General features: G+C 38.2%; 1 protein-coding gene across 1 annotated transcript in view; it reads left to right on the forward strand.

The window, feature by feature from the left end:
* The window catches only part of LOC124148272 (protein disulfide-isomerase TMX3-like), a 146646-nt gene that overhangs the window by 13947 nt on the left and 107013 nt on the right, over positions 1-25686 (forward strand). The window contains exons 8-9 of the mRNA XM_046519279.2: positions 9308-9374; positions 11375-11549. Coding sequence (XP_046375235.1) covers positions 9308-9374; positions 11375-11549 — 242 coding nt within the window. The remainder of the gene's footprint in view (positions 1-9307; positions 9375-11374; positions 11550-25686) is intronic.

Raw genomic sequence — 25686 nt, forward strand, 5'->3', positions numbered from 1 at the left:
TTTGGGCTTTGAATCTCATTTAATGTTTTTCAACCAATCAGTTTGCAACACACAATCCCATTTCTTTTTCAATGAGGTTTTACATTCCAATGAACTCAAAGTGAAAGTCAATTCTTATATGGAATCAAACGTTTCTCCTGCAAATGAAACAATGTTCTGTTGTCCTCAACTGTTCAGAGTCCAACACGTCTTTTTCAAATATCAGATGTGAAATAACCTACAATATATACCATAATGAAACAACTTTTACTGTTATCATATATATGTTTTAAATATATTACATGTTCCAGCTAAAGCCTTTAGTGTAACTAGAATTATGTAATGACCAAGTTTAAGCCATTTGGCGAATTGAAAGTGGTAGAACCGTTATTACTAAGTACATTGTTTAATTTTCCTGTGCTAGACCAAATGTGACCAGTGAAGATCCAGGGTAGAATAGCAACCCATTCTTGTGACTAAAGGGATCGGGTGGTCAGGCTCGAAGACTTGGTTGATGCATGTCATCGATCCCAATTAGTTGGATCGATGCACAGGATGTCAATCACTGGATTATCTGGTCCAGACTCGATTATTTACAGATCACTGTCATATAGCTGGAATATTGCTGAATGCGGCGTTTAACAACAAACAAACAAACAAACACTGAAAATGTAAGAGTAGTTTACTCCTGTCTTTCCTCCATCATTGTAACATCCCTATTTTTTGGTAACACAGAATGTCCCCCAGGCCCCATACAGCAACATGTTATTTCCCACTGACAGCTTACGAAATGTGACACACACTGCAGGGGAACTTTTCTTGCACAGACCAATTCTTGGATGATGGATAGTTTTTGCAATCTTTCCTATAAAACATTTTTTAGATAACAATGTTTGGAATTCCTTTGTATCAATGACTGATATCTTTGCACTGAGATAGGGAATCAATGCTGCATATATTAAATATCATGTGGAACTTAAAGGGGAAAAAAATGGAAATATGATATTGAACCTGTATGACTTTGTGTGTGCCATGGAAGTTCTCAGTGAGAGTCGCCCACATCTGTACTCGGGATCAATAACGGTTTTACTGTGAAAAAAATAGTAGTTGTTTTTGTAATAAGAGTTGTCACCTTTGGTTGGTTAAGCTATCATATCACCACGTTTGCAACATCAAGTCACGATATTCATGCAAACATAATGATCCACAGTGAGGTCATATTGACTCTGAGAGCAACTGGAGTACAAGACCACAACTGTACAAACAATTAGCTGTTTACTGTCGACTCATGCAGTGGATTTTTTTCTTTTCAAATTCAATATTTTGTTGAGACAATATTTTGGGCATCATAACAGACAGTAAATAAGTGTTGCTTTGTTTTTGTATTGTCAGTAATGAAGTGTTTTAACGTGGGTGTTTAGTCATAATGCAGCTGTTTCACAGGATCATTCAGTTTTGTTCAACAAGTAAACAAAAGTACACTTAGGGTCTGTAAAACTGTTTGTGGTCATGGTTTCAAACGTTTTGAGGCGTATTTTGGTGCAGGTTGTCTAATAGGGTTTAGACAGATAGCTGATTGTCAAATTTCTTTTCATGCATTTAAAACTGGAATTTTGATGATGAGGTCAAACACAAGACTCGTGCCCTAATGGATTTCCAGCCTGTCTTCAGCATTTTCTTCACATGGACCACTTTAGCTGAAGACAGCGCTTTATGGCAACTGCTGTTACGTAACATTTCATGATGTAACACTCAGTTGATTGACCAAACATCACCACTAGCATCACTTGATTGACCAAACAACACCACTAGCATCACTTGATTGACCAGACATCACTACTAGCATCACTTGACTGACCAAACATCACCACTAGCATCACTTGATTGACCAAACAACCCCACCAGCATCACTTGATTGACCAAACATCACCACAACCTTCACTTGACTGACCAAACATCACCACTAGCATCACTTGATTGACCAAACATCACCACAACCTTCACTTGACTGACCAAACATCACCACTAGCATCACTTGATTGACCAAACATCACCACTAGCATCACTTGATTGACCAAACATCACCACAACCTTCACTTGACTGACCAAACATCACCACTAGCATCACTTGATTGACCAAACATCACCACTAGCTTCACTTGATTGACCAAACATCACCACTAGCATTACTTGACTGACCAAACATCACCACTAGCATCACTTGATTGACCAAACATCACCACAACCTTCACTTGACTGACCAAACATCACCACTAGTTTCGATTGATTGACCAAACATCACCACGAGCATCACTTGACTGACCAAACATCACCACTAGCATCACTTGACTGACCAAACATCACCACTAGCATCACTTGATTGACCAAACAACCCCACCAGCATCACTTGATTGACCAAACATCACCACTAGCATCACTTGACTGACCAAACATCACCACTAGCATCACTTGACTGACCAAACATCACCACAACCTTCACTTGACTGACCAAACATCACCACTAGCATCACTTGACTGACCAAACATCACCACTAGCATCACTTGATTGACCAAACAACCCCACCAGCATCACTTGATTGACCAAACATCACCACTAGCATCACTTGACTGACCAAACATCACCACTAGCATCACTTGATTGACCAAACATCACCACTAGCATCACTTGATTGACCAAACATCACCACTAGCATCACTTGATTGACTAAACATCACCACAACCTTCACTTGACTGACCAAACATCACCACTTGTTTTCAGCAGTGAGCTACATGAAATTGAATTAGGTGCTAAGATTCCTACCACAACTGCAGTCATGGGAATCTGACTGTGTTAAAAGAGTGGTAGTCCTTTAGACCTTGGCAAAGACCTTCCTTTATAATGGACTCACTGCCCAAGATTACCGGTACCTCGTTGTTCTCAAGAGGATTCAGTGTACACTTTGCCAATATATTTTTTTCATTTTGTTTTGTTGGCATGATAAAATAATTGAATATCATTTAAAAATAATTTTGTTTCAAATTCCAAAACAATTCTGCAAGAGTAAGGATAACTTTGCTTGATAAATTCTTCTTGTGTGTGTGTTTTCCATTTCTATGATTTTAGTACTGGGACATCTGCTTTTTGATTAAAGTTTTGCATGAAAGTGGTCTGAGTCTAAACAGCAGTTTTGTTTACAGCAGTCACAGGTCAGAGGCTGTTTGTTTGTATATGTCAGTGGTGGGTATCCTTCATTGGTGTATATCCATCAGGGAATATAATTAATAAGCCAGGAGAATCACCACTACTTGCAGGAAAGAGTCTCGAAAATTGACACTGTAAGCTTGTTCACATCAAGTTTTGTATCTTGAGAATGTTGAATTTTTTATTTATGGCTTTCAAAAATGAATTTGCTGTTTTGTGAGATACCTCAGTTTGATATTTGAGAATGTAAGGTATTTATCATGTATAAAGTGATGAAATACTTTATTAAGTACCTGAGATAAAATAAATAAATCACTTGAGTGAAATAACATGTTATATTAGTGAAATAACACTTCTGTTGGAACTACGTTAATCTGACTTGCGAGGATACCACTGAAATACAGATGAAAGTGGTGTTCAGCTTGCCACGATATAGATGAAAGTGGTGTTCAACTTGCAACGATACAGCTGAAATACAAATGAAAGTGGTGTTCAACTTGCCATGATAAAGCTGAAATACAAATGAAAGTAGTGTTCACCTTGCCATGATACAGCTGAAATACAAATGAAAGTGGTGTTCACCTTGCCACGATACAGCTGAAATACAAATGAAAGTGGTGTTCAACTTGCCACGATACACCTGAAATACAAATGAAATTGGTGTTCAACTTGCCACGATACCACTGAAATACAAATGAAAGTGGTGTTCACCTTGCCACGATACCACTGAAATACAAATGAAAGTGGTGTTCAACTTGCCATGATAAAGCTGAAATACAAATGAAAGTGGTGTTCAACTTGCCATGATACAGCTGAAATACAAATGAAAGTAGTGTTCACCTTGCCACGATACAGCTGAAATACAAATGAAAGTAGTGTTCAACTTGCCACGAAACAGCTGAAATACAAATGAAAGTAGTGTTCACCTTGCCATGATACAGCTGAAATACAAATGAAAGTGGTGTTCACCTTGCCAGGATACAGCTGAAATACAAATGAAAGTGGTGTTCACCTTGCCATGATACAGCTGAAATACAAATGAAAGTGGTGTTCAACTTGCCACGATACCACTGAAATACAGATGAAATTGGTGTTCACCTTGCCACGATACAGCTGAAATACATCTGAATTTGGTGTTCAACTTGCCAGGATACAGCTGAAATACAAATGAAAGTGGTGTTCACCTTGCCACGATACAGCTGAAATACATCTGAATTTGGTGTTCAACTTGCCACGATACAGCTGAAATACAGATGAAATTGGTGTTCAACTTTGCAACATTTTTAAATTACATGTACCTGTACAGTATTTTACCTAAACATCTTTCCTATGGGCAGAGTGTCATGGCTTGTAGAGTGATGGTATATCTGGAACAAGACATGTCCATACCACTCCAACTGCAATGTCTGTTTGTTATTTGTATTGTACAATTGCTTGTTTTGTGGTGTATGTTTATGGTGCTGTAATACTGTAGTGTCTCTTCCAGATCATGTTTGTGGAAAATGTTTTGGTTGGTTGTTTTGTATTTTGAAGATTTTCTCTTTGAAGTCTTCTTTGAGGTTTTTGTTGAGAATATATGTTGCCTTGTTGTTGTTTTGTGCTTGCTTGAGCGTGATGCATCAGCTGCAGGTGATGTTGTTGAATGGCTGAAGGACACTGTCTGATGTCATCGGCTCTTGCGGTCAATGATCTGCAACTTGTACTTGGAAATTGGTTTTATCTTGATCTTATCTTTGGCATTGCTTGGTATCAAGTCTTTCTTTTCTGAAACCATTTCACGTGGTCTTTTTGAAATGTCATATTAGTCACTTGTCTATAATCAGAAACCATATAGTATCTATTTCATGCATGAAGATCCGGGGTAGGATAGGTCTTCAGCAACCTATGCTTGCAGTAAAAGGGGACTTTGCTTGTCGTAAGAGGCGACTAACCGGATCGGGTGGTCAGGCTCACTGACTTGGTTGATGCATGTCATCGAATCCCAGTTGCATGGATCGATGCTCATGATGTCAATCACTGGATTGTCATGGTCCAGACTCGATTATTTACAGACTGCCATCATATAGCTGGAATATTGCTGAGTGCGGCGTTAAACAACAAATAAACAGCCAAGATCTATTTTATGGTCTCTGCTATAATGAAGTAGGTCTTCCTTTAAAATAATTCAAAATGGCTGCCATGGCAGCCATTAAGAAATGAGGTTTGTGAGGTGAGATGAATATTCAGTGAGTGAGTTTAGTTTGGCACTACTTTGAACAGTAATTCAGTTCTATCACAGAGTGTCAGCTGCACGTTGGAGGAAAGCCAGAAGTGGTGCAGGTGTTCTGACACAATCATGGGAATCTTTGATAAATCACTCCTAAAATATTGGAAGACCTGTACCTGTACTAAGATGAATCAAACTTTACTCAACAGAAATTGGTACAAAATCACATCTAGGTGGCCATCAAATTTTGTTCAACTAAAATTGATCACTGATGCAACTGACAAGTGATGTTTTCATTATGTAAGGCTAAACAAAAATATTAGTCTTAGTTCTCAGGCACTACCCACATCATCATAAAGTTCATTGCACGTTTCGTTTTTGTTTCTATTTTCAATTTTTTTTATGCACTGTGTTTAAGCATTAGGATTTTTATATTTGTTTGAAAATGGAAATATAAACAAAACGTGCAGCAGACTTTATGATGATGTGGGTGGTGCCTGAGAACCAAGACTATTATCTTTTTTAGCCTGAAGAAATGGTTATTTAGTTGGAAAAGGTTAACATATATACTTGTAGCCAATTTGTAAGTAGAACAAACAACACGTGTAGGCAATCAAGTGAAAAGGAAAATAGAGATTTATGCTCATGTTTGAATACCGTATTTTCTTGAGTGTAGTGCGCACCCAAGTGTAATGCGCACCCCCCTCTGACGGGGGGGTGTATTTTGGATATTTTCTTTTTATTTGAATATCATGCGCAGAAAAAAATTACACCGCACCCCTTCAGCGAATTCCGGTAAACGAAAGGGTGATAAGAAACTTGGTCAGTACAAATTTGAAATTTGAGATAAAAAATCAAGGCATCAATAGCGGTTATCAGACTGTGGTTGCTGTTAAAAATGATAAGTTGTGCGATCTACCGAACGCTTCACACATGATTTCAGTGAAATTAATTAAAACAATATTAAAAGGAATTTTGAATAAAATTAATGAAATAAGTTACAAACAAGTCCAGATATACAATGAACACTTTTTATGGCCAGACAGTGTAATGACTTGATTAATTTGCGTACTTCAGTATGGGTTTGTTGACATGGTATTTCCGGTGTTACGTGCTCACAGTAATGTCTTTTCGCTGGGGGAAAAAACCATCAAAACTCATTATGGCTTGTATAATGCGCACCCCCTTCTACACAGCTGTGTTTTTTGGAAAAAATTGTGCACTATACTCCAGAAAATGTGGTATATGCCATTAATTCTTCTAAGTGCTGACTGTTGACTGCTGACTGCTTTTGTTATATCAAAAGTGATATACTGTGACGACATCCATTCTTACATTAGTACACATGATATCAACAATGATATACTGTGACGACATCCATTGTTACATTATTACACATGACATCAACAATGATATACTGTGACAACATCCATTGTTACATTATTACACATGATATCAACAATGATATACTGTGATGACATCCATTGTTACATTATTACACATGACATCAACAATGATACTGTGACGACATCCATTGTTACATTATTACACATGACATCAACAATGAAATACTTAGGTAACATCCATTGTTACATTAGTACACATGATATCAACAATGATATACTGTGACGACATCCATCGTTACATTATTGCAAATGACATCAACAATGATATACTGTGGCGCCATCCATTGTTACATTAGTACACATGACATCAACAATGATATACTGTGATGACATCCATTGTTACATTATTGCAAATGACATCAACAATGATATACTGTGGCGCCATCCATTGTTACATTAGTACACATGATATCAACAATGATATACTGTGATGACATCCATTGTTACATTATTACACATGACATCAACAATGATATACTGTGGCGACATCCATTGTTACATTAGTACACATGATATCAACAATGATATACTGTGATGACATCCATTGTTACATTATTGCAAATGACATCAACAATGATACTGTGACGACATCCATTGTTACATTATTACACATGACATCAACAATGATATACTGTGATGACATCCATTGTTACATTATTGCAAATGACATCAACAATGATACTGTGACGACATCCATTGTTACATTATAACACGTGACATCAACAATGATATACTGTGATGACATCCATTGTTACATTATTACACATGACATCAACAATGATATACTGTGACGACCACCCATTGTTACATTATTACACATGATATCAACAATGATATACTGTGACAACATCCATTGTTACATTATAACACATGACATCAACAATGATATACTGTGATGACATCCATTGTTACATTATTGCAAATGACATCAACAATGATACTGTGACGACATCCATTGTTACATTATAACACGTGACATCAACAATGATATACTGTGATGACATCCATTGTTACATTATTACACATGACATCAACAATGATATACTGTGACGACCACCCATTGTTACATTATTACACATGATATCAACAATGATATACTGTGACAACATCCATTGTTACATTATAACACATGACATCAACAATGATATACTGTGACGACCACCCATTATTACATTATTACACATGACATCAACAATGATATACTGTGACGACCACCCATTGTTACATTATTACACATGATATCAACAATGATATACTGTGACGACCACCCATTGTTACATTATTACACATGACATCAACAATGATATACTGTGACAACATCCATTGTTACATTATTACACATGACATCAAGAATGATACTGTGACAACATCCATTGTTACATTATTACACATGACATCAAGAATGATACTGTGACAACATCCATTGTTACATTATAACACGTGACATCAACAATGATATACTGTGATGACATCCATTGTTACATTATAACACGTGACATCAACAATGATACTGTGACGACACCCATTGTTACATTATTACATATGACATCAACAATGATATACTGTGATGACATCCATTGTTACATTATTACACATGACATCAACAATGATATACTGTGATGACATCCATTGTTACATTATTACACATGACATCAACAATGATACTGTGACTACATCCATTGTTACATTATAACACATGACATCAACAATGATATACTGTGACAACCAGCCATTGTTACATTAATACACATGACATCAACAATGATATACTGTGATGACATCCATTGTTACATTATTACACATGACATCAACAATGATACTGTGACTACATCCATTGTTACATTATAACACATGACATCAACAATGATATACTGTGACGACCAGCCATTGTTACATTAATACACATGACATCAACAATGATATACTGTGACGACCTCCATTGTTACATTATTACACATGACATCAACAATGATATACTGTGACGACCTCCATTGTTACATTATTACACATGACATCAACAATGATATACTGTGATGACATCCATTGTTACATTATTACACATGACATCAACAATGATATACTGTGACGACCTCAATTGTTACATTATAACACGTGACATCAACAATGATATACTGTGACGATGTCCATTGTTACATTAGTACACATGACATCAACAATGATATACTGTGATGACATCCATTGTTACATTATTACACATGACATCAACAATGATATACTGTGACAGCATCCATTGTCACTTTATTACGCATGACATCAATATTGATATACTGTGGCAGCATCCATTGTTACACATGACATCAACATTGATATACTGTGATGACATCATATATTGTTACATCATGACACAACATCAACATTGTTACCTGTACTATGTTTTAGAGTGTGTTATATTAACTTGCTTATCTTTTACCAAATGGATGCTAATTGTAACAGTAATGTGACAGTTGTCTGGCACAGGTTGATGGTGCGTGTCACTGTGTTGTATTTTTCAGAAGGTAAAATTGAAGGGCTATCCATCAGTGGTGGTATTTAAAGATGGGACGTACTACGAATATGAAGGTATGTTGTTGCTACACTAACTTTATTGTATTAAAGGTTCAATGATATTCTGTGAATGTGTTGAACTTAGATCTGTGGCAGGTCTGTAGAAGGGTACATTCCTTTTGTCAAGTGTCTTCTCAGAGAAAGACTTTTTCAGAAACAACATCAGGGTTATTCCTGTATCCCTGTAACATGTATATCTCTCAGCCAGAGAACTACAGGGTTAACAGAGAAAAACAATGTAAAAACTTCAAATTAAGATACAAATTCTTAGTTTTTACAAAACTACTAAGATAGCATTCATTCACCATTTACACACAGTGGAAAAGGGCTTATTAAATCTCTAATAAGGAGATATGATGTTTCTAGAAAGGACTATATTTCAAATATTTGACAACAAAATTGTACCAATACTTATATATGGTAGTGAAATATGGTGATTTAAAATGAGAGAAAGTTTAGAAAAGGTTCACAGAAAATTTTGTAAATTTATTTTACAATTTATTTGCTAATTTATATTAGCTCTGTGTGTTATCAAAAACTTTGTTAAAAGTAATTTAAATCATGTATGAATTCTCTTGGTATACAAAACTTCGGTAAAGGTAAATGTGAATAATATGATCCTGAAATCTTGTGTAAAACCTGTTTTGCAATAGAAGATGAAAGTTGTGTATTATTTCATTGCCCATGTTATGCAGTAGAATGTAATTTGTACTTGCAAGAATACACAGCTAATTCTAATTCTATATTGGCTGCAGCAAACTTATGTACATCTTTAAATTCACAGAAATTGCTTAAGTTGTCTTTGTACAAAATTCTTTGTATGAAAAGAGATATTAAGATGCACCTATAAATGTTAGATCTATGAATGTACTGTGGGTCAGATGGCCTGGAATTCTGAATAAACTGAATCTGTATCTCATAAGGGCAAATTTAAAAGATAATATAAGATAGCTACGTGATGAATATAAAAAAACAATGAAGAACGAAGCATGGTTTATTTTACGATTAAAGATTGTTCTATCATTATTTTATCGCTGTTTCTGGAGATTCAAACATGCGCTTGCAGCTTGATGACGTCGTAAATTGGACGATGGTATTTTTGAGAGGAAAGTGTCAAGTGAGTTGTTCCCCACAGATGTAGCTAGACAGCGCAGGTGAATGCAATGGCAAAACGATCATGCCAAAAAGCAGGAGAGATATGACAATCGTTATTGGGAGAAAAGGTACAGATAATCGAGGTGAAAATTGTGAGAATACCCAACTTAACCCACCTGTACATAAAATGGAGTTGTCCAACAATGCCGAGGTTGGGTTGTATTCAGGGAGTCATCATTATTTTAAATACAGGTAAATGTTTTTAAAGCTAGTACAATTTATTGACATCCTTAAAAGGCTCTGCAAAATGTTGATATCTCATATAAGAAATAAACGACTCATGGTCATTGTTTATTGTACAATAAAACACTGCAGGGAGAATAAACTACTTGGGGTGGCACCCTTCATAGTTTGTTCTCCCTGCAGAGTTTTATTGTACGATAAACAACTCCCACTCATCGTTTATTTCTGAAATAAAATGTTATAACAACTTCTCTGATAAAATGTGAATCATTTTGTCTTCTTTCTCAAATAAACCATGATACATTATCCATTTGGAATTTGGCAAATGCCCCATTTGGCATTAATTCCATTTTTGCTGAAATGAATAGTCAAAACAATATAAACTCACTCACCCACCCACCCACCCACCCACCCACCCACTCACTCACTCACTCACTCACTCACTCACTCACTCACTCACTCACTCACTCACTCACTCACTCACTCACTCACTCACCCACCCAACCCCACCCCACCCCACCCCACCCACCCACCCACTAAATACCTTCACGTTCTTATCAATTGTATTCATCATAATGTCACGTCATTCTCTTCCATCCTTTGGATTGAGTGTACTTGGGGAAGAGTTTGTCATATGCATGAACAGTTGCCTGATCATAAATCTGTATGTTGGCCAGATGAAGATGGCGTTGTACGGAGGAGCTCATTGGACAGATGGGTGAATAGGGAACGCTTCCCAGCATTCCCCCGTGTAGCAGGTGGTGGTCTGAATGAGATGGCGGACACCGGCAAGTTGATGGCCATTGCCGTGGTCAACCTCGAGGAAGAGGACTTCAAGCAGGAGAACAACAGGTGAGTGTTTTGCAGCATCTCACAGACACATCTTCTCCATCACTGGCGAAGAACAGGCGTGTGTTGGGCAGCATCTCACACGACACATCCACCATTTCTTCTCAATCACTGGTGTTGGACATCGTGATCATTGGAATCCTCCATCGGAGATCTCATGATGTTTCAGAGAGGCAGGATGTTTGGGATTCTTTGTAGGTCAGAATCTGCTGATTGAGGGTTTGAATCCCAGGGAGATTCCTTCATTTTGATCCTTGATCAGCCAGCACCATAGAGTTCCAAACAGTGTCAAGTGGTATTCCACGGTATGATTGACATACAGTTCAAAGCCGCATTGAACTCAACTCACTCAAACAATCAATGTTTTTGTTTGTTGGCTTGTCTTTTTGGAAGAGGGATGTCATCATAAGCTTCGGAAGCTCTCCAGGGGATCATTTTGCCTCTCAGAGAGGCATGAAGTCTAGGATGAACATTGCCATGTGCCACATAAGCAATTTTGTAGCTATTCATGGTGAGAAATAAAATAAATGCTCTAGACCAAGAAAAATAGTCAGAAAATCCTTAATATCCTACATAAGTCTCAAACGCTAAGGAGCATGAAATGATTTCCATGAGAGCAATTAACAACAAGGGTAAAGTAAAACCTGCAGTTTACTTCCAAGAGTTCGGTGCCATTTGCTGATAGTGCAATACTCCCACATGTGGGGAACTGAACAACAACTGATCAGTGTTTTAGAACATGCTGAGCATGCTGCTGATGGTGCCTGTTTCCTTCTGCTCAGAAGGCACATTCTGCTTCTTCTTCATAATAGATAGTAGACAAGTGCCAGTACTTTATTGGGATATATAAGATAGCTTTGCAATAAATCTGCAAAGATCAATGAAGAAGAAGGATGGTTTATTTCGTGATGAAACATTGTTCTATCATGACGTCATTTCTGGAGATTCAAACATGCGCTCGCGACTTGATGATGTCGTAAATTGGATGATGTTATATTTGAAAGTGAAGTGTCCAGTGAGCTGTTCTCCATAGATGTAGCTGGCAACCGCAGATGAACGCAATGGTCGAGCGATCACATTCAAAAGTGGGAGAAATATGACAATCTGTATTGGGAGAAAAGGCTCATAGAATGGATGTGAAAATTGTGAGAATATTTGTGAAATACCAAACATACCCCCCCCTGTTAATAAAATGAACTTGTCCAACACTGCTGGGGTCGGATTGTATTCAGGGAGTCATCATTATGAAAATATGGGATATTTATTTTTGAAAGCTTGTAGATTCGATTGACATCATTAAGAGGCTGTACAAAATGTTCATATCTCATATAAGAAATAAATGACTCATGGTCATTGTTTATCATACAATAATACACTGCAGGTAGAATAAACCATTGTTTATTTCTTAAATAATGTACTGTTGTGCAAACTGCTGAACCAATAAGAAAACATACAACTTTATGGATAACAACTTATGGTTTATTGCACATAGTGATTTTTATCCCCCGCCCCAACGAAGTTGGCAGGAGATATAGAAATGGGTTCCGTCCGTCCGTGTGTGCGTGTGTGTGCGTGTGTGTGCGTGTGTGTGCGTGCGTAATGTACTTGCAACTGTTGCTTATCCTGATAAAGCTTTGATGTATAAATATGGATATTGTATTGGTGTATGGCCATCCTGGAATTGACCTTGGGACAGATTGTGTTGTCTTTTGTACAGTCATAATTCTCAGTCTCAGTGCAGCAGAGTGATCAAAGTATACATCTGCCTCAGAGGCTCCCCTTTTCATCATATGAACTGACTTGTTAACAATTCACGTTTTAGATGGTGTGTGCATGTGGTAGAATTTATCTTCTATACACCAAAATTGTTTTGCTGATTTGTGTGGATCTTGTTGTCGTAATGGCTTCATGTGGGCCACATTTGGACCCGTGAATGGATCATGACTGATCAGGCTCAATAGAATCTCAACAGAGGACTGTGTAATTTACCTTGTTCCTTTAGGTAGAATTTCTGGTTCTGTCTTCAGAACAAAATAATTGTACAGGTGACTCAAACATGGATCACATCGTCAGGCTTCATTTGCCACATTTGGAACTGTGAATGGATCAGATGATCGAGGCCAATCTCATTAAAATCAGATCTTAGTACTCGCTACTGCTAAACAAATATCTGAGGACATCCCTTTACAGGTCACGTAAGACCAATCTTTCGCAAACTTTGACCGATCATTGGAATGACTAACAAGAAATCGACAATAGCTAATCAGTAGGCAGCTAAATCAAGCTTTAAGGCACAAGTTTTAAACTGGCGACTACGCTTCGAAACATATTTTGACATACACTTGATTAAGAAATTAAAAACTGAACAAAAGAACATTCTGGAATAGCTAATGGATGGTCTAGATTATATGAATACATACATAAAGCCAATAACTGTCATTCAGAATACCCTGTGTGTTTTTTCTTTTCGAGGTTACACGATCAAAAATCACATTCCAACTGTCACTTTCATGATCTGATAAGCGATGCTCTGATTGGTCAGATGAAAGGTCATTCTGACGTGACCCGCAATGGGATGTCCTCAGATCTTTGTTCAGCGGTATAGCGAGAACTAAGATCTGATTTTAATGAGATTGGATCAAGGCCAAAAGAATCTTAACAGAGCACTGTGTAATTTACCTTGTTCCTTTGAGTAGAATTTTTCTTCAGAACACCAAAATTGTACGGGAGTCTCAAGCATGTACTGGGTGGACTACATTTGGATGGCTGTTTTGATCATGTCTGATAGGCTCCCATAGGTACACTGCCTTCACACTGAGTCTTCATGCAGCTGTAAGACACTTGATGATGTGTATATCAGTCACGAGAGACTGTCAGCATGTGACAAATAAATTTCAAACCAAAATGATTCAGAACAGAACTGGCAATAAAGGGAGATAACCGAGAGAGAGGAAACATTATGTCAACCTCAGGTTAATATGGTTAAAATGTTAGCAACATCTACTGATGGTATTTAATCTGTATGGCAATACTCGTTTGTAGTCAGTTTATGACTGCCCAGTGGTCTAGTGGTAGAGTGTCAGCCCGGAGAGCGGAAGGTATCTCAGTGGGCTAGCACTATAAATCGGCATCAGTCTGGACTAGTACAAGCAGCCACACAAACACAGAGACGTACATGCATGTCGCTATATAAGTGCAATAATCATGGACGCGAAATTAAACCAATTTCACCTCACCACACCTTGTAGTTAATATTATTAATACTGTGAAAACATATAATCTCATCTAGCATGACCTTGACTTTTGTTACCCCTGTAACATGATTGACTGCCTAAGGCACAGACAGTCTAGTTAAAGCTAGTGATTGAGTATTGATATCTGTGCAGCACATGTGTGTCATCATATGGCTGACTGAACCAAATGGGACACTGATAGGAGAAATCTGTTTTTGTTTCCTATGCACTGTGACTTTGCAAGTAACCATTAAATTGAAAATGGTTTTCTTCCTGGCTCCGATGTACTGCATGTAATGCACATTAAATGCACACATGTTGCAACTCGGTGTACGCATCAGATCATCTTAATTGTGATCCTCATGATGGCCATAAGACCATGACAGAAGGGCCATGCTACCACGGTGTAAGCTCCCTCAACACTCTTGTCTGCAACCTCTGGAATTAGCCATAATGGCCTGAGATGGTCTGCTATTCCTTGTCCAATTATAATGTGGCATTATGTCAATGAATTTTAAATTTGAGCTTTTTTTTAAGTATGCAGTATTCGACATAATAAGTGCCACGCTCTAATAAGCGCCCATGTCAATATTTGCTAATATATTGGCTGGTGAACAATCGAAATTAGCACCCCTTCCAACTGATCAATGTACACAAGACTTACTTATTCGCGTATAATATGCACTCGTGTGTTAAATGCACCCTTAATTATCGGCAATTAAATTCTGGAAAAATATATATCTGTCGTATATAAACATTTCAGGCTGTCAGCATAAACCATGAAATTTATCTTTCAACTCTGTTTTTTTCACCATAATAATATTCTAATAAGAGCCCCCTATTTCTAATTTTGAGAGTGCCCTGGGCGCTTTTTACGTTGAATACGGTAGCTTATGGACTGACATGAAATTTGCAAGGTTTGGGCTGGCTGTGGCTTTTGATTTACCGGTACTCTGGGTGACTGATGACTGACTTTTTAAAATATTAATTTGTTTTCCCCCACTTAAAGTAAACAACATGTGCTGGACATGCTTGGATGTCCTGATAAAAATTGTGTTGTGAAAAAAACAATTGTTTGACATCTCCCAGAATATTGTTGGAATATTTTGAAGCAGTGACTGAACAAAAATCCTAGCCCCAACTCCCTTCAGAACTTTAAATGGTGGATCCCTCGCCAGAAAAACCTTTATAGATACAGAGCCAGCAACTTTGGCCACTAGTCTGAAGCACGAGTCTAGTAAAATTCTGTTTGGTCTAGTAAGCTCAGCCTATATAATGAGCCCAAAATTAACTGAAAATGATGCTAAGAGCCTAGTTTGGGCTAGTAACTTCAACATTTGGGGCACAGACTGCATACATATGTCGGGTGTTGCTCATTTGCAAATGTGTTCGGTCCTGAGTCAGCATTACTTAATGCTGTGTCAGCAGTTTTGGAGATCGCTTCGTGAAATGCACATAAATATGATCACTCACTGTATGTTTACTGCAGTGACTATAAAGCTTGATTGCATGGCCATATGTCTCCAGTGGCTTATTCAGTTTCAAAAAGGTTTTGTTTGTTTTGAAGTTCTGAAAGTAATTTGAGCAATTTTTCGTTTCATTTCACGAGTTTAAATGAAGCTTGATCCTTTCTTGATATGTTGCCTTCATTTTCTTTTTAGAAGTGAAGCAATAACTTCCTTATGTGTTCTGGATGCCAAGTGTTTCATGTCAGCTCATATCAGTTCTGTCACAACAGCAAGACACTGGGTCAAGGCTATTCTTTTTAAAGTGAGTGCGTGTGGTTTTACGCTGCTTTTAGCAATATTCAAGCAATATAACAGTGGTATACACCAGAAATGGACTTCACACATTGTACCTATGTGGGAATCGAACCTGAGCCTTCGGCGTGACTAGTGAACGCTTTAACCACTAGCCTACCCCAGTGCATCTATATTCTTGTTTAAATAAGCATGAGTTATCAGTATAGTCAAATACTGTATCCTGTGCATTTTTGTTTTAGTGTGTCAGTGATTATTGTTTAATACAGGTTTTAGCACTTCTAGCAATATCACAGCGGAGCATACCAGAAATGGACTTCACACGTTATACCCATGTGGGAATCGAACCTGGGCCTTCGGTGTGATGAGTGAACGCCTTAACCACAAGGCCACCCCACTGCCCTTTTGTGTTAGTAAATTGATTGTGAGGTCCATGCAATGGAAGAACTCTTGATATATTACATTTGATATGAGTCTTTGTTTTATCATGCGTATGATGAGATGGCATTAAAAGTATACACACATTATCACAAAGTTGGAACTCTTCATTAAATTTGAGTGAATAAAATATGATTATTTGGAAACTTGCATATGTTGAACATTTCTTAGCCAAGTGAATCTCTGGGATAGCTATTTCTGTGTATGCGTGGAAGCTTTGAAAACAAGGAATTTGATTTCTACTGGTGTATTTGTTTATGGAACACGTAATGATTTATCAAAAGTTTGACATTGTTTCTACCCTGATGTAAATTCATAGCAACTTTTTAAAAAGTTTCAAATATCTTCAATACTGTATAGGCAGGTGAGCTACAGTGTCAGGGCAGTGATATTGTCTGTCGATGGTGCAGTGTTATAAATGGGAATCTATTTGTGATAGTTAGTTTAGGCTTAACTATTCGCCTTAAAGAGTGTTACCCCTGTCACAAAACCCTGCAATATTTCAGCTGTGTATATGCCATAGGGTCGGTGAAGGTTCCAGCTCATGCTGCTGAGTATAGCTCAATGTGCATCCATAGAGGACTGTCAAGATATTTTATAATGTGAAATGAGTTAACTCTTGTCACGTATAATTAATCAGTGATGGTGACAACCTTATTTGAATGGTGTAAAGCACTTTTAAAGCACTGGAAACAGATTGTTCGTCATCAGGGTATTGAGCTTGAGTCTTCTCTGTGACGAGTGTGAATGCTTTAACCACTAGGTGGCCACACCCTGTAATGAGATAATCATATGAAAATAATAGGCTTATAATCAGTGCATTGCCATTCCACGAAGTCAAAAAGACTCAACTGACTTCTTAACAAGTTGTTTAAGTGCAGCAGTATCAGTGAGGTTGATCAAATTATGTCCATGACTTCCCCCAGTCACGACATGCAGCTGTATTCGCCATGCTTAGTCCCATGCACTTGATCAGATGTGACAGCATGGAGTTACATGCAGCCTTTCTTCTTTCGTTGCGCTTCTCGTTGGTCTGTTGAAGCAAATTACACATAGATGCATGTCTGTCAACTCCCCAGTCTGATACTGTTGAGTCTGGGGGCAGACTCGCTGTGGGAGACCTCATTCACCGAACATCATCCCCTCATTTGTATGGCCTGTGAAATGTTATTGCGACTCATTAAACAAGCCTTTGTAAATACACACACCCATACCAAGCTGGGTAGATTGTGGTGGCCTGAGACTAAAGAGGTGTCGCTTTAATGCTGGTTTTAAAGTTTAAAGTCGAGGCGGGGCGCTCGAGGTGTACGATCTCACCTTTCGTAATGAGGCTACATTCTTTATCAGATAGAGACCGGGCTATTGAACTGGGTGCAGTGTGTCAAATGCGTCTATTGCCCCTTGTTTGGGAGGGTACTCCAGACCTTGTCTGTTTTGTTTTTTGAAGGTAAAATTGTCAAAGAGTCATTTTGGGTGCAGCTTTTAAAATCATCAGTAACAATAGGCGTAAAGAAAGAATATATAGTATATCAAAGGGAGTTAGGGATACACCACACTCACACCATCTCTGGAACAAAAGTATCCAAACATTCCAAGCAAGTCTATATTTCTTTAACAAGTCTGGAGTTCTTCAGTTTCAGGAAGAACTTCTCTGGGCTTCTTACCATTATATATTGAAACACAACTGATAAAGAGAATGTCTTAAAAATGTTTTCAGAAATATACTACTCAAAAGAAGGTAAGGACCATCTGATTTTTTCTGCGAAGACAGATTAACTGTTGTAATATAAAAGAATCAGGTGATCCTTAACTTCTTTTGAGTTGTATACAATCTTATGTATGTCATTGTGGTAGTTGGTGTTTTTGCTTTCATGTTATCTGCAAAATAAACCTGTTCTTTTTTAGCTGTTCATGATCATAGCGTATTCAACAGTGTTTCTGAACCTACATGGTTATTTGTTGATACCAGTTAAACACAGTATATATACTCACCCCCAAAAGAAACACAAATACCATACATGTTGGTTAATATATGAAGAATTAGATTGGTTCGATGCACAAACGAACATACTGATATGTTGTGTGAACCGATGCTAATGATTGTATCACTTGTGACGTCATAGATCCGTGACTCAAGATGTACCATTTGTGTCATACAGGATAAGAGTGTAAAGTTTGGAAATCACATGTAGCGTCTAGTGATAAGAATAAAGACACTCTGGGGTAACACTTCACTGATTGTTAGTTTTGTCATTAATTGGTACACACTGGAAACATCTCTTCTTAACGTACATACTTCTCCATATGTTTCTATTGTTCGTGTTTCTTTTGGGGGTGAGTATTTAATAAAATGGTTATTGTCTTAATTCTGTCTCTGGTTCACCATTATTATCAGTGACAATAAGGTTGTTCATGAATGTCAACTGAATATTACTGTGATAGTGTGTGGGTATAATCCAAGTTGTAGACATTTCATGACTCACTCACTCACTCACTCACTCACTCACTCACTCACTCACTCACTCACTCACTCACTCACTCACTCACTCTACTTGTACTGAAGTATACGATCAATGGTGATCATTTAGTATTATTTATATTTATATAATTGTTTATATCTGTTGTAGAAAATTGACTTTGATATCAAAGCTGCTTTGTGCTTGCCACATACTGTTTGAGCTGCATCTTGCGTATGTCACTTTTTCATTCTAGAAACTCTGGTTAATATCCAGTTTTGTCATACCTCCATTTGTCATACCTCCAATTTGGGGCAGTGGGGTAGCCCTGTGGTAAAAGTGTTCACTCATTATGCCAAAGGCCCAGGTTTGATTGACCACATGGGTACAATGTGTGGAGCCCATTTCTGGTGTCCCCTGCCATGATATTGCTGGAATATTGCTAAAAGCAGCGTAAACCATACTCACTCACTCACTCATACCTCCAATTATTTTTGACATTTTGTCATTCCCCAGTCTTCATGAACCCATACATCCCATTGATCACCCCTCATTTGTAATGCACAATTTTATCACATCCCCATCATGTCCGTATGTAATACCCCAAGGGACCCGTGAAGATCCGGAATAGAATAGGTCTTCAGCAACCCATGCTTGCCGTGAAAGGCGACAATGCTTGTCGTAACAGGCGACTAACGGGATCAGGTGGTCAGGCTTGCTGACTTGGTTGATACACATCAACTGCATGGATCACTGCACATGATGTCAATCACTGGATTGTCAGGTCCAGACTCAATTATCTACAGACCGCCGTCATATAGCTTGAATACTGCTGAGTGCGGCGTTAAACAACATGAACTAATACCCCAATGTCATCCCTCCATTTGCCAACCCTCATTTGTCATACATTCTTATCATACCCCTGAAAGGTGTGATGTAACCTGTCCACCAGTGGCTCTATAGTGTGACTGCTTGTTTTCAGTGAACATTTGGACAGTTCCCTAAATAAACATGCCCACTGCATACCAAAGGGTGTAGGCATCTTTGTAATTGTGTGGTCACATTGGGTGAGTGAGGTAGGTATTACAGAGAGAGTTGTGGAAGGATAGAGAAATAGATGAGAGAGTGGTTGCATAATCACAGAGTTGTTTCAAGAAATTTGGCAACCCTACCACTGTGCTATGTTTGAAGCCAGATTCTGATAAAAATGAATCAAACCTGCAACCTCGGATATCATGTTTAGTATTGTAACCTACTGTTTTCCAACTGAGCAACTGGACCAGGGTGTTCAAACGTACATGTCATGACTTCAGTTGACTGCATGCTGCACATGGATTTTCTCTTGCCTGCTGTCATCGAATTTGTTTTATACCACGACTACTGTATTGTTTCACTGTAAGATATATCAATGTTTTCTTATTCTTGCTGGTATTTCTTGCATTTAGATGGTATGTGAATGTTTCGGCCCTCGGGCTTTCCCTCGCTCCTGGTTTTTACATTTTCAACCAAAACCTTGGAGTCATGTTTTAACTATAACATAGTAACCAGATGGATGAATGGATGGGACTCTTCAGACCTTCACTGAGAGAAGAGCCATCTCAAATAAAGCAAAGACTTCAGTAAGGTTAGAGGGACATGGAATCTCGAATTATGGTGTGGCAAAACTTCCCACACAGGCGTCTTCTCCAATGGAATGTTAAGAAGAAAGTCCCTGTTTATTAAGCTCGGTTGAAACCCATATACTTCGTGTGATGTGGTTATGGGGTGTTGACAGTCAAGGTGGCCTTACAATGAGCTCGGAGGTTGTCATGATGTTATCTTGAGGCTTATGTTGCTGGCTGGGGTTATAGCCCTTTTGAAGATGCTGCTGTGTCTATCTGGGGCATGTTATGGGCGTGTATTATTTCCCAGTCCCATTTTATGATGTAAGATAATCATTTTCTCAATACATCTCGCATTGCTCTCTCTCCAAAGAATGTCTATTAATGTTGTTTAATAACTGCTACTGTCAATGAGATGGTACTGTCTATATCCCATGAGATGGTGCTGTCAATATCCAATGAGATGATACTGTCTATATCCCATGAGATGGTACTATTAGTATCCCATGAGATGATACTGTCTATATCCCATGAGATGGTACTGTCTATATTCCCATGAGATGATACTGTCTTTATCCCATGAGATGGTGCTGTCAATATCCAATGAGATGATACTGTCTATATCCTATGAGTTGGTACTGTCTTTATCCCATGAGATGGTACTGTCAATATCCCATGAGATGGATCTGTCTATATCCCATGAGATGATACTGTCTATATCCTGGTTCAACTGGTTCTGTCAATATCCCATGAGATGATACTGTCTTATCCCATGAGATGGTACTGTCAATATCCTATGAGATGGTACTGTCTTATCCCATGATATGGTACTGTCAATATCCCATGAGATGGTACTGTCTTTATCCCATGAGATGGCTCTGTCTATATCCCATGAGATGGTACTGTCTTTATCCCTTGAGATGGTACTGTGGGTATCACATGAGATGGTACTGTCAATATCCTGGTTCAACTGGTTCTGTCAATATCCCATGAGATTGTACTGTCTATATTCCCATGAGTTGGTACTGTCTTTATCCCATGAGTTGGTACTGTCTATATCCCATGAGATGGTACTGTCTATATCCTATGAGTTGGTACTGTCTTTATCCCCTGAGCTGGTACTGTCAATATCCATTGAGATGATACTGTCTATATCCCATGAGATGGTACTTTTAGTATCCCATGAGATGATACTGTCTATATCCCATGAGATGGTACTGTCTATATTCCCATGAGATGATACTGTCTATATCCCATGAGATGGTGCTGTCAATATCCAATGTGATGATACTGTCTATATCCTATGAGTTGGTACTGTCTTTATCCCATGAGATGGTACTGTCTTTATCCCATGAGATGGTACTGTCAATATCCTATGAGATGGTACTGTCTTATCCCATGAGATGGTGCTGTCAATATCCCATGAGATGGTACTGTCTATATCCCATGAGATGGTGCTGTCAATATCCAATGTGATGATACTGTCTATATCCTATGAGTTGGTACTGTCTTTATCCCATGAGATGGTACTGTCAATATCCCATGAGATGGATCTGTCTATATCCTGGTTCAACTGGTTCTGTCAATATCCCATGAGATGGTACTGTCTTTATCCCATGAGATGGTACTGTCAATATCCTATGAGATGGTACTGTCTTATCCCATGAGATGGTGCTGTCAATATCCCATGAGATGGTACTGTCTTTATCCCATGAGATGGCTCTGTCTACTGTCTTTATCCCTTGAGATGGTACTGTCGGTATCCCATAAGATGGTACTGTCAATATCCTGGTTCAACTGGTTCTGTCAATATCCCATGAGATTGTACTGTCTGTATTCCAATGAGTTGGTACTGTCTTTATCCCATTAGTTGGTACTGTCTATATCCCATAAGATGGTACTGTCTATATCCTATGAGTTGGTACTGTCTTTATCCCATGAGATGGTACTGTGGGTATCCCATGAGATGGTACTGTCAATATCCCATGAGATGGTACTGTCAATATCCTGGTTTAACTGGTTCTGTCAATATCCCATGAGATGGTACTGTCAGTATCCCATGAAATGGTACTGTCAAGTGTCAATATCCCATGAGATGGTACTGTCAATAAACTGTCAACAGTGTCTCATGTACCACATCCTCGATTACCCAGTGTATTGTATGGCCATTCTATAATGATAAGGTGTTTATCAAGCTATCAGCCATGGGCTTGTCTGGTTCAGGTTTGATGCTTCAACTGTGATAAAGCCATGTATAGCTGGGAGCAGTTACACAACCTCCACTCACCCACTTCTGCATTCAAGGTCTTATGTTCCCCTGTCAATGTTGTTCTGAAGAAATTGTTCTATTTCTGTCCAAAATATGCCCCTGGTGTTTCCTTTAAAAACTAATGGCTGCTTTTGTCCTTCTGGCAGACGTCATCAGTTACCATCGGAGAAATGCCTGCAGCACTCTCTTGAAAAACTGTAATGGCTGCTGTTCAGTGTCCTGCTTTTTGTCACAAGCATTTAGACTGGTTTAAATGTTGTTAAAATTGCACTTTATTGATGACCTACTAACATTGTTAGGACCTTGTTCTGCTTGGCAGCTCTTTCGTTGTATTCAAGCCAACAAGAATTGCCAGGGACATGCCCAAAGCACCGTTATGTTTTGTTGACCTTGTTAGAGGCAAGTTTACATAAACGGCTTGAAGTCATGCATGACTGTTTTGCCAGTAAGTTTTGTTTGGCTACTGTTTTTATTATGGCTTAACGATGTTATAAAAGAAAGCGATGTGTGAGGGGAAAGTTCAGTGTAGGAGGGAAACTTGAGAGAATTTGCTTTGTCATAAAAACACCAACCACTCTTTCATTTGCTTTCAAGATCTGCTTAGACTGCACATCTGTTAGTCAACTGTTTTCAAACAAATACCGAATTTATGATGAACAACTGCACAATTTATGATGTTGATGAAAACATGGTAAACTGCAACAGGTTGCCAAGACATGGTTTTACCAGAGAGGCTGTGGACAGTTTTTAAATGCAATTTTGTTTGTTGTATGTTTGGCTTAGATGTTTATTTCTGCATGTTTTAAAGTCATAACTTTTGTAAAATTTGAGATAACAGTCAGAAGGAGAAATTAATATTGATGTTTTGAATTTTTGAGTGAAACATTGACTCTGTGTGATGTACCATGTCCTAGCTTTTTGCTAACTTGGCATTATTGCTAAAATATGACACGTGTCCTATCTTAGAGGTACAGGGTTTTCTGCCATGCATATGTATGTGTCCATTATGCACAAGCGCGTAATTGGAACACCAAAAATACATGAACTGTGTTCTGGCAAATAAAAAAAATTAGACACTGAGTCAGCTACATAAGAAATGTTTTGGGCTGAGACATTAAAACATTTCTTGAGTGTTAAGCAAAAGAATCTCTGCACTCGTACATAGGAGACGTAATTCAAAATGAACAAATCGTTTTTAGTTTCAACAAGGACAGTAAATGAGCTATTGTGCTGATGGCCCTGCGAAGATCCGGGGTAGAATAGGTCTTCAGCAACCCATGCATGCCATAAAAAGGTGACTATGCTTGTTGTAAGAGGCAACAAACTGGATCGGGTGGTCAGGCTCATTGACTTGGTTGATGCATGTCATCGATCCCGATTGCATGGATCGATGCTCATGATATTAATCACTGGATTGTCTAGCCCAGACTTGATTATTCACAGACTGCCGTCATCTAGCTGGAATATTGCTGAGTGCGGCGTTAAACAACAAACCAACCAACCAAATGGATTGTCTCTTCCACTATCACTAAATTGTCGGGTCAAGACTTGATTGTTTACAGGCCACATATGGCAGGAGTTCTGTTGTGCAGTTATGGGCAACAAACAAATAATTGTTTTGGCAGAGCAGGACATGCTTCCCCTTCTTGCAACACCAGGTGTCAACACTGATTTGGAGCGATCCGTTCCTATTATTTTCACCACTATTTTACCTTTTACACCCAATGGGGATGGTTTCGATAGATGATCCGAACTGATAATTCTCTGGCGTCAACATTTACTATTCTTTAAATTAGGATATGTCATATCTAAAAACTTGAAGTATGACATGTCATTGTGTAGAATGAGTTGACACACCTCTCATTTGCCCTCCGTTAAACAGACATTGGAATGAATGGGAGTCTATGCTGCAATCTGATTGGTTGAAAAATGTTACTGAATGTGATTGGGTCCCAGAAATCTTTTCACTTCATTTAAATACTTTTTTGATGAGTGTCTTTGTTTTCTCAACCCAAAATTTGAACAAATGTGCCATTCAGCTTGGCGAAATTGATACCACGTTGATTAAGTTTTATGTAGAATAACTTTGATTTCTTTTTTAGCTTTCAGCTAACTAGGTTGGTTCAGGAATCATAGAAGCATGTGATGTCATCTATTGTGTCATGACATAGCATTCCAGAGTGACGTCATGTATGTCTAACAACTGTGACAGTTCATGAAGTAGAGAAACTTACTCATATCGTATGTTTGTTACAATGGCTGTCATCGAGTATTTTAACATTTTAGAACCCTGGCTTACACCTTTGATTCCCAATGAAATGTTTGGGCTTTGAATATTCAAATTCCATAAGTCTGAAAACTTATTATTATCTCCTAAAAGATA

The sequence above is a fragment of the Haliotis rufescens genome, unplaced genomic scaffold (genome assembly GCF_023055435.1).
Source record: "Haliotis rufescens isolate VD_foot unplaced genomic scaffold, xgHalRufe1.0.p SCAF_19, whole genome shotgun sequence".
Classification (NCBI taxonomy): Eukaryota; Metazoa; Mollusca; class Gastropoda; order Lepetellida; family Haliotidae; genus Haliotis; species Haliotis rufescens.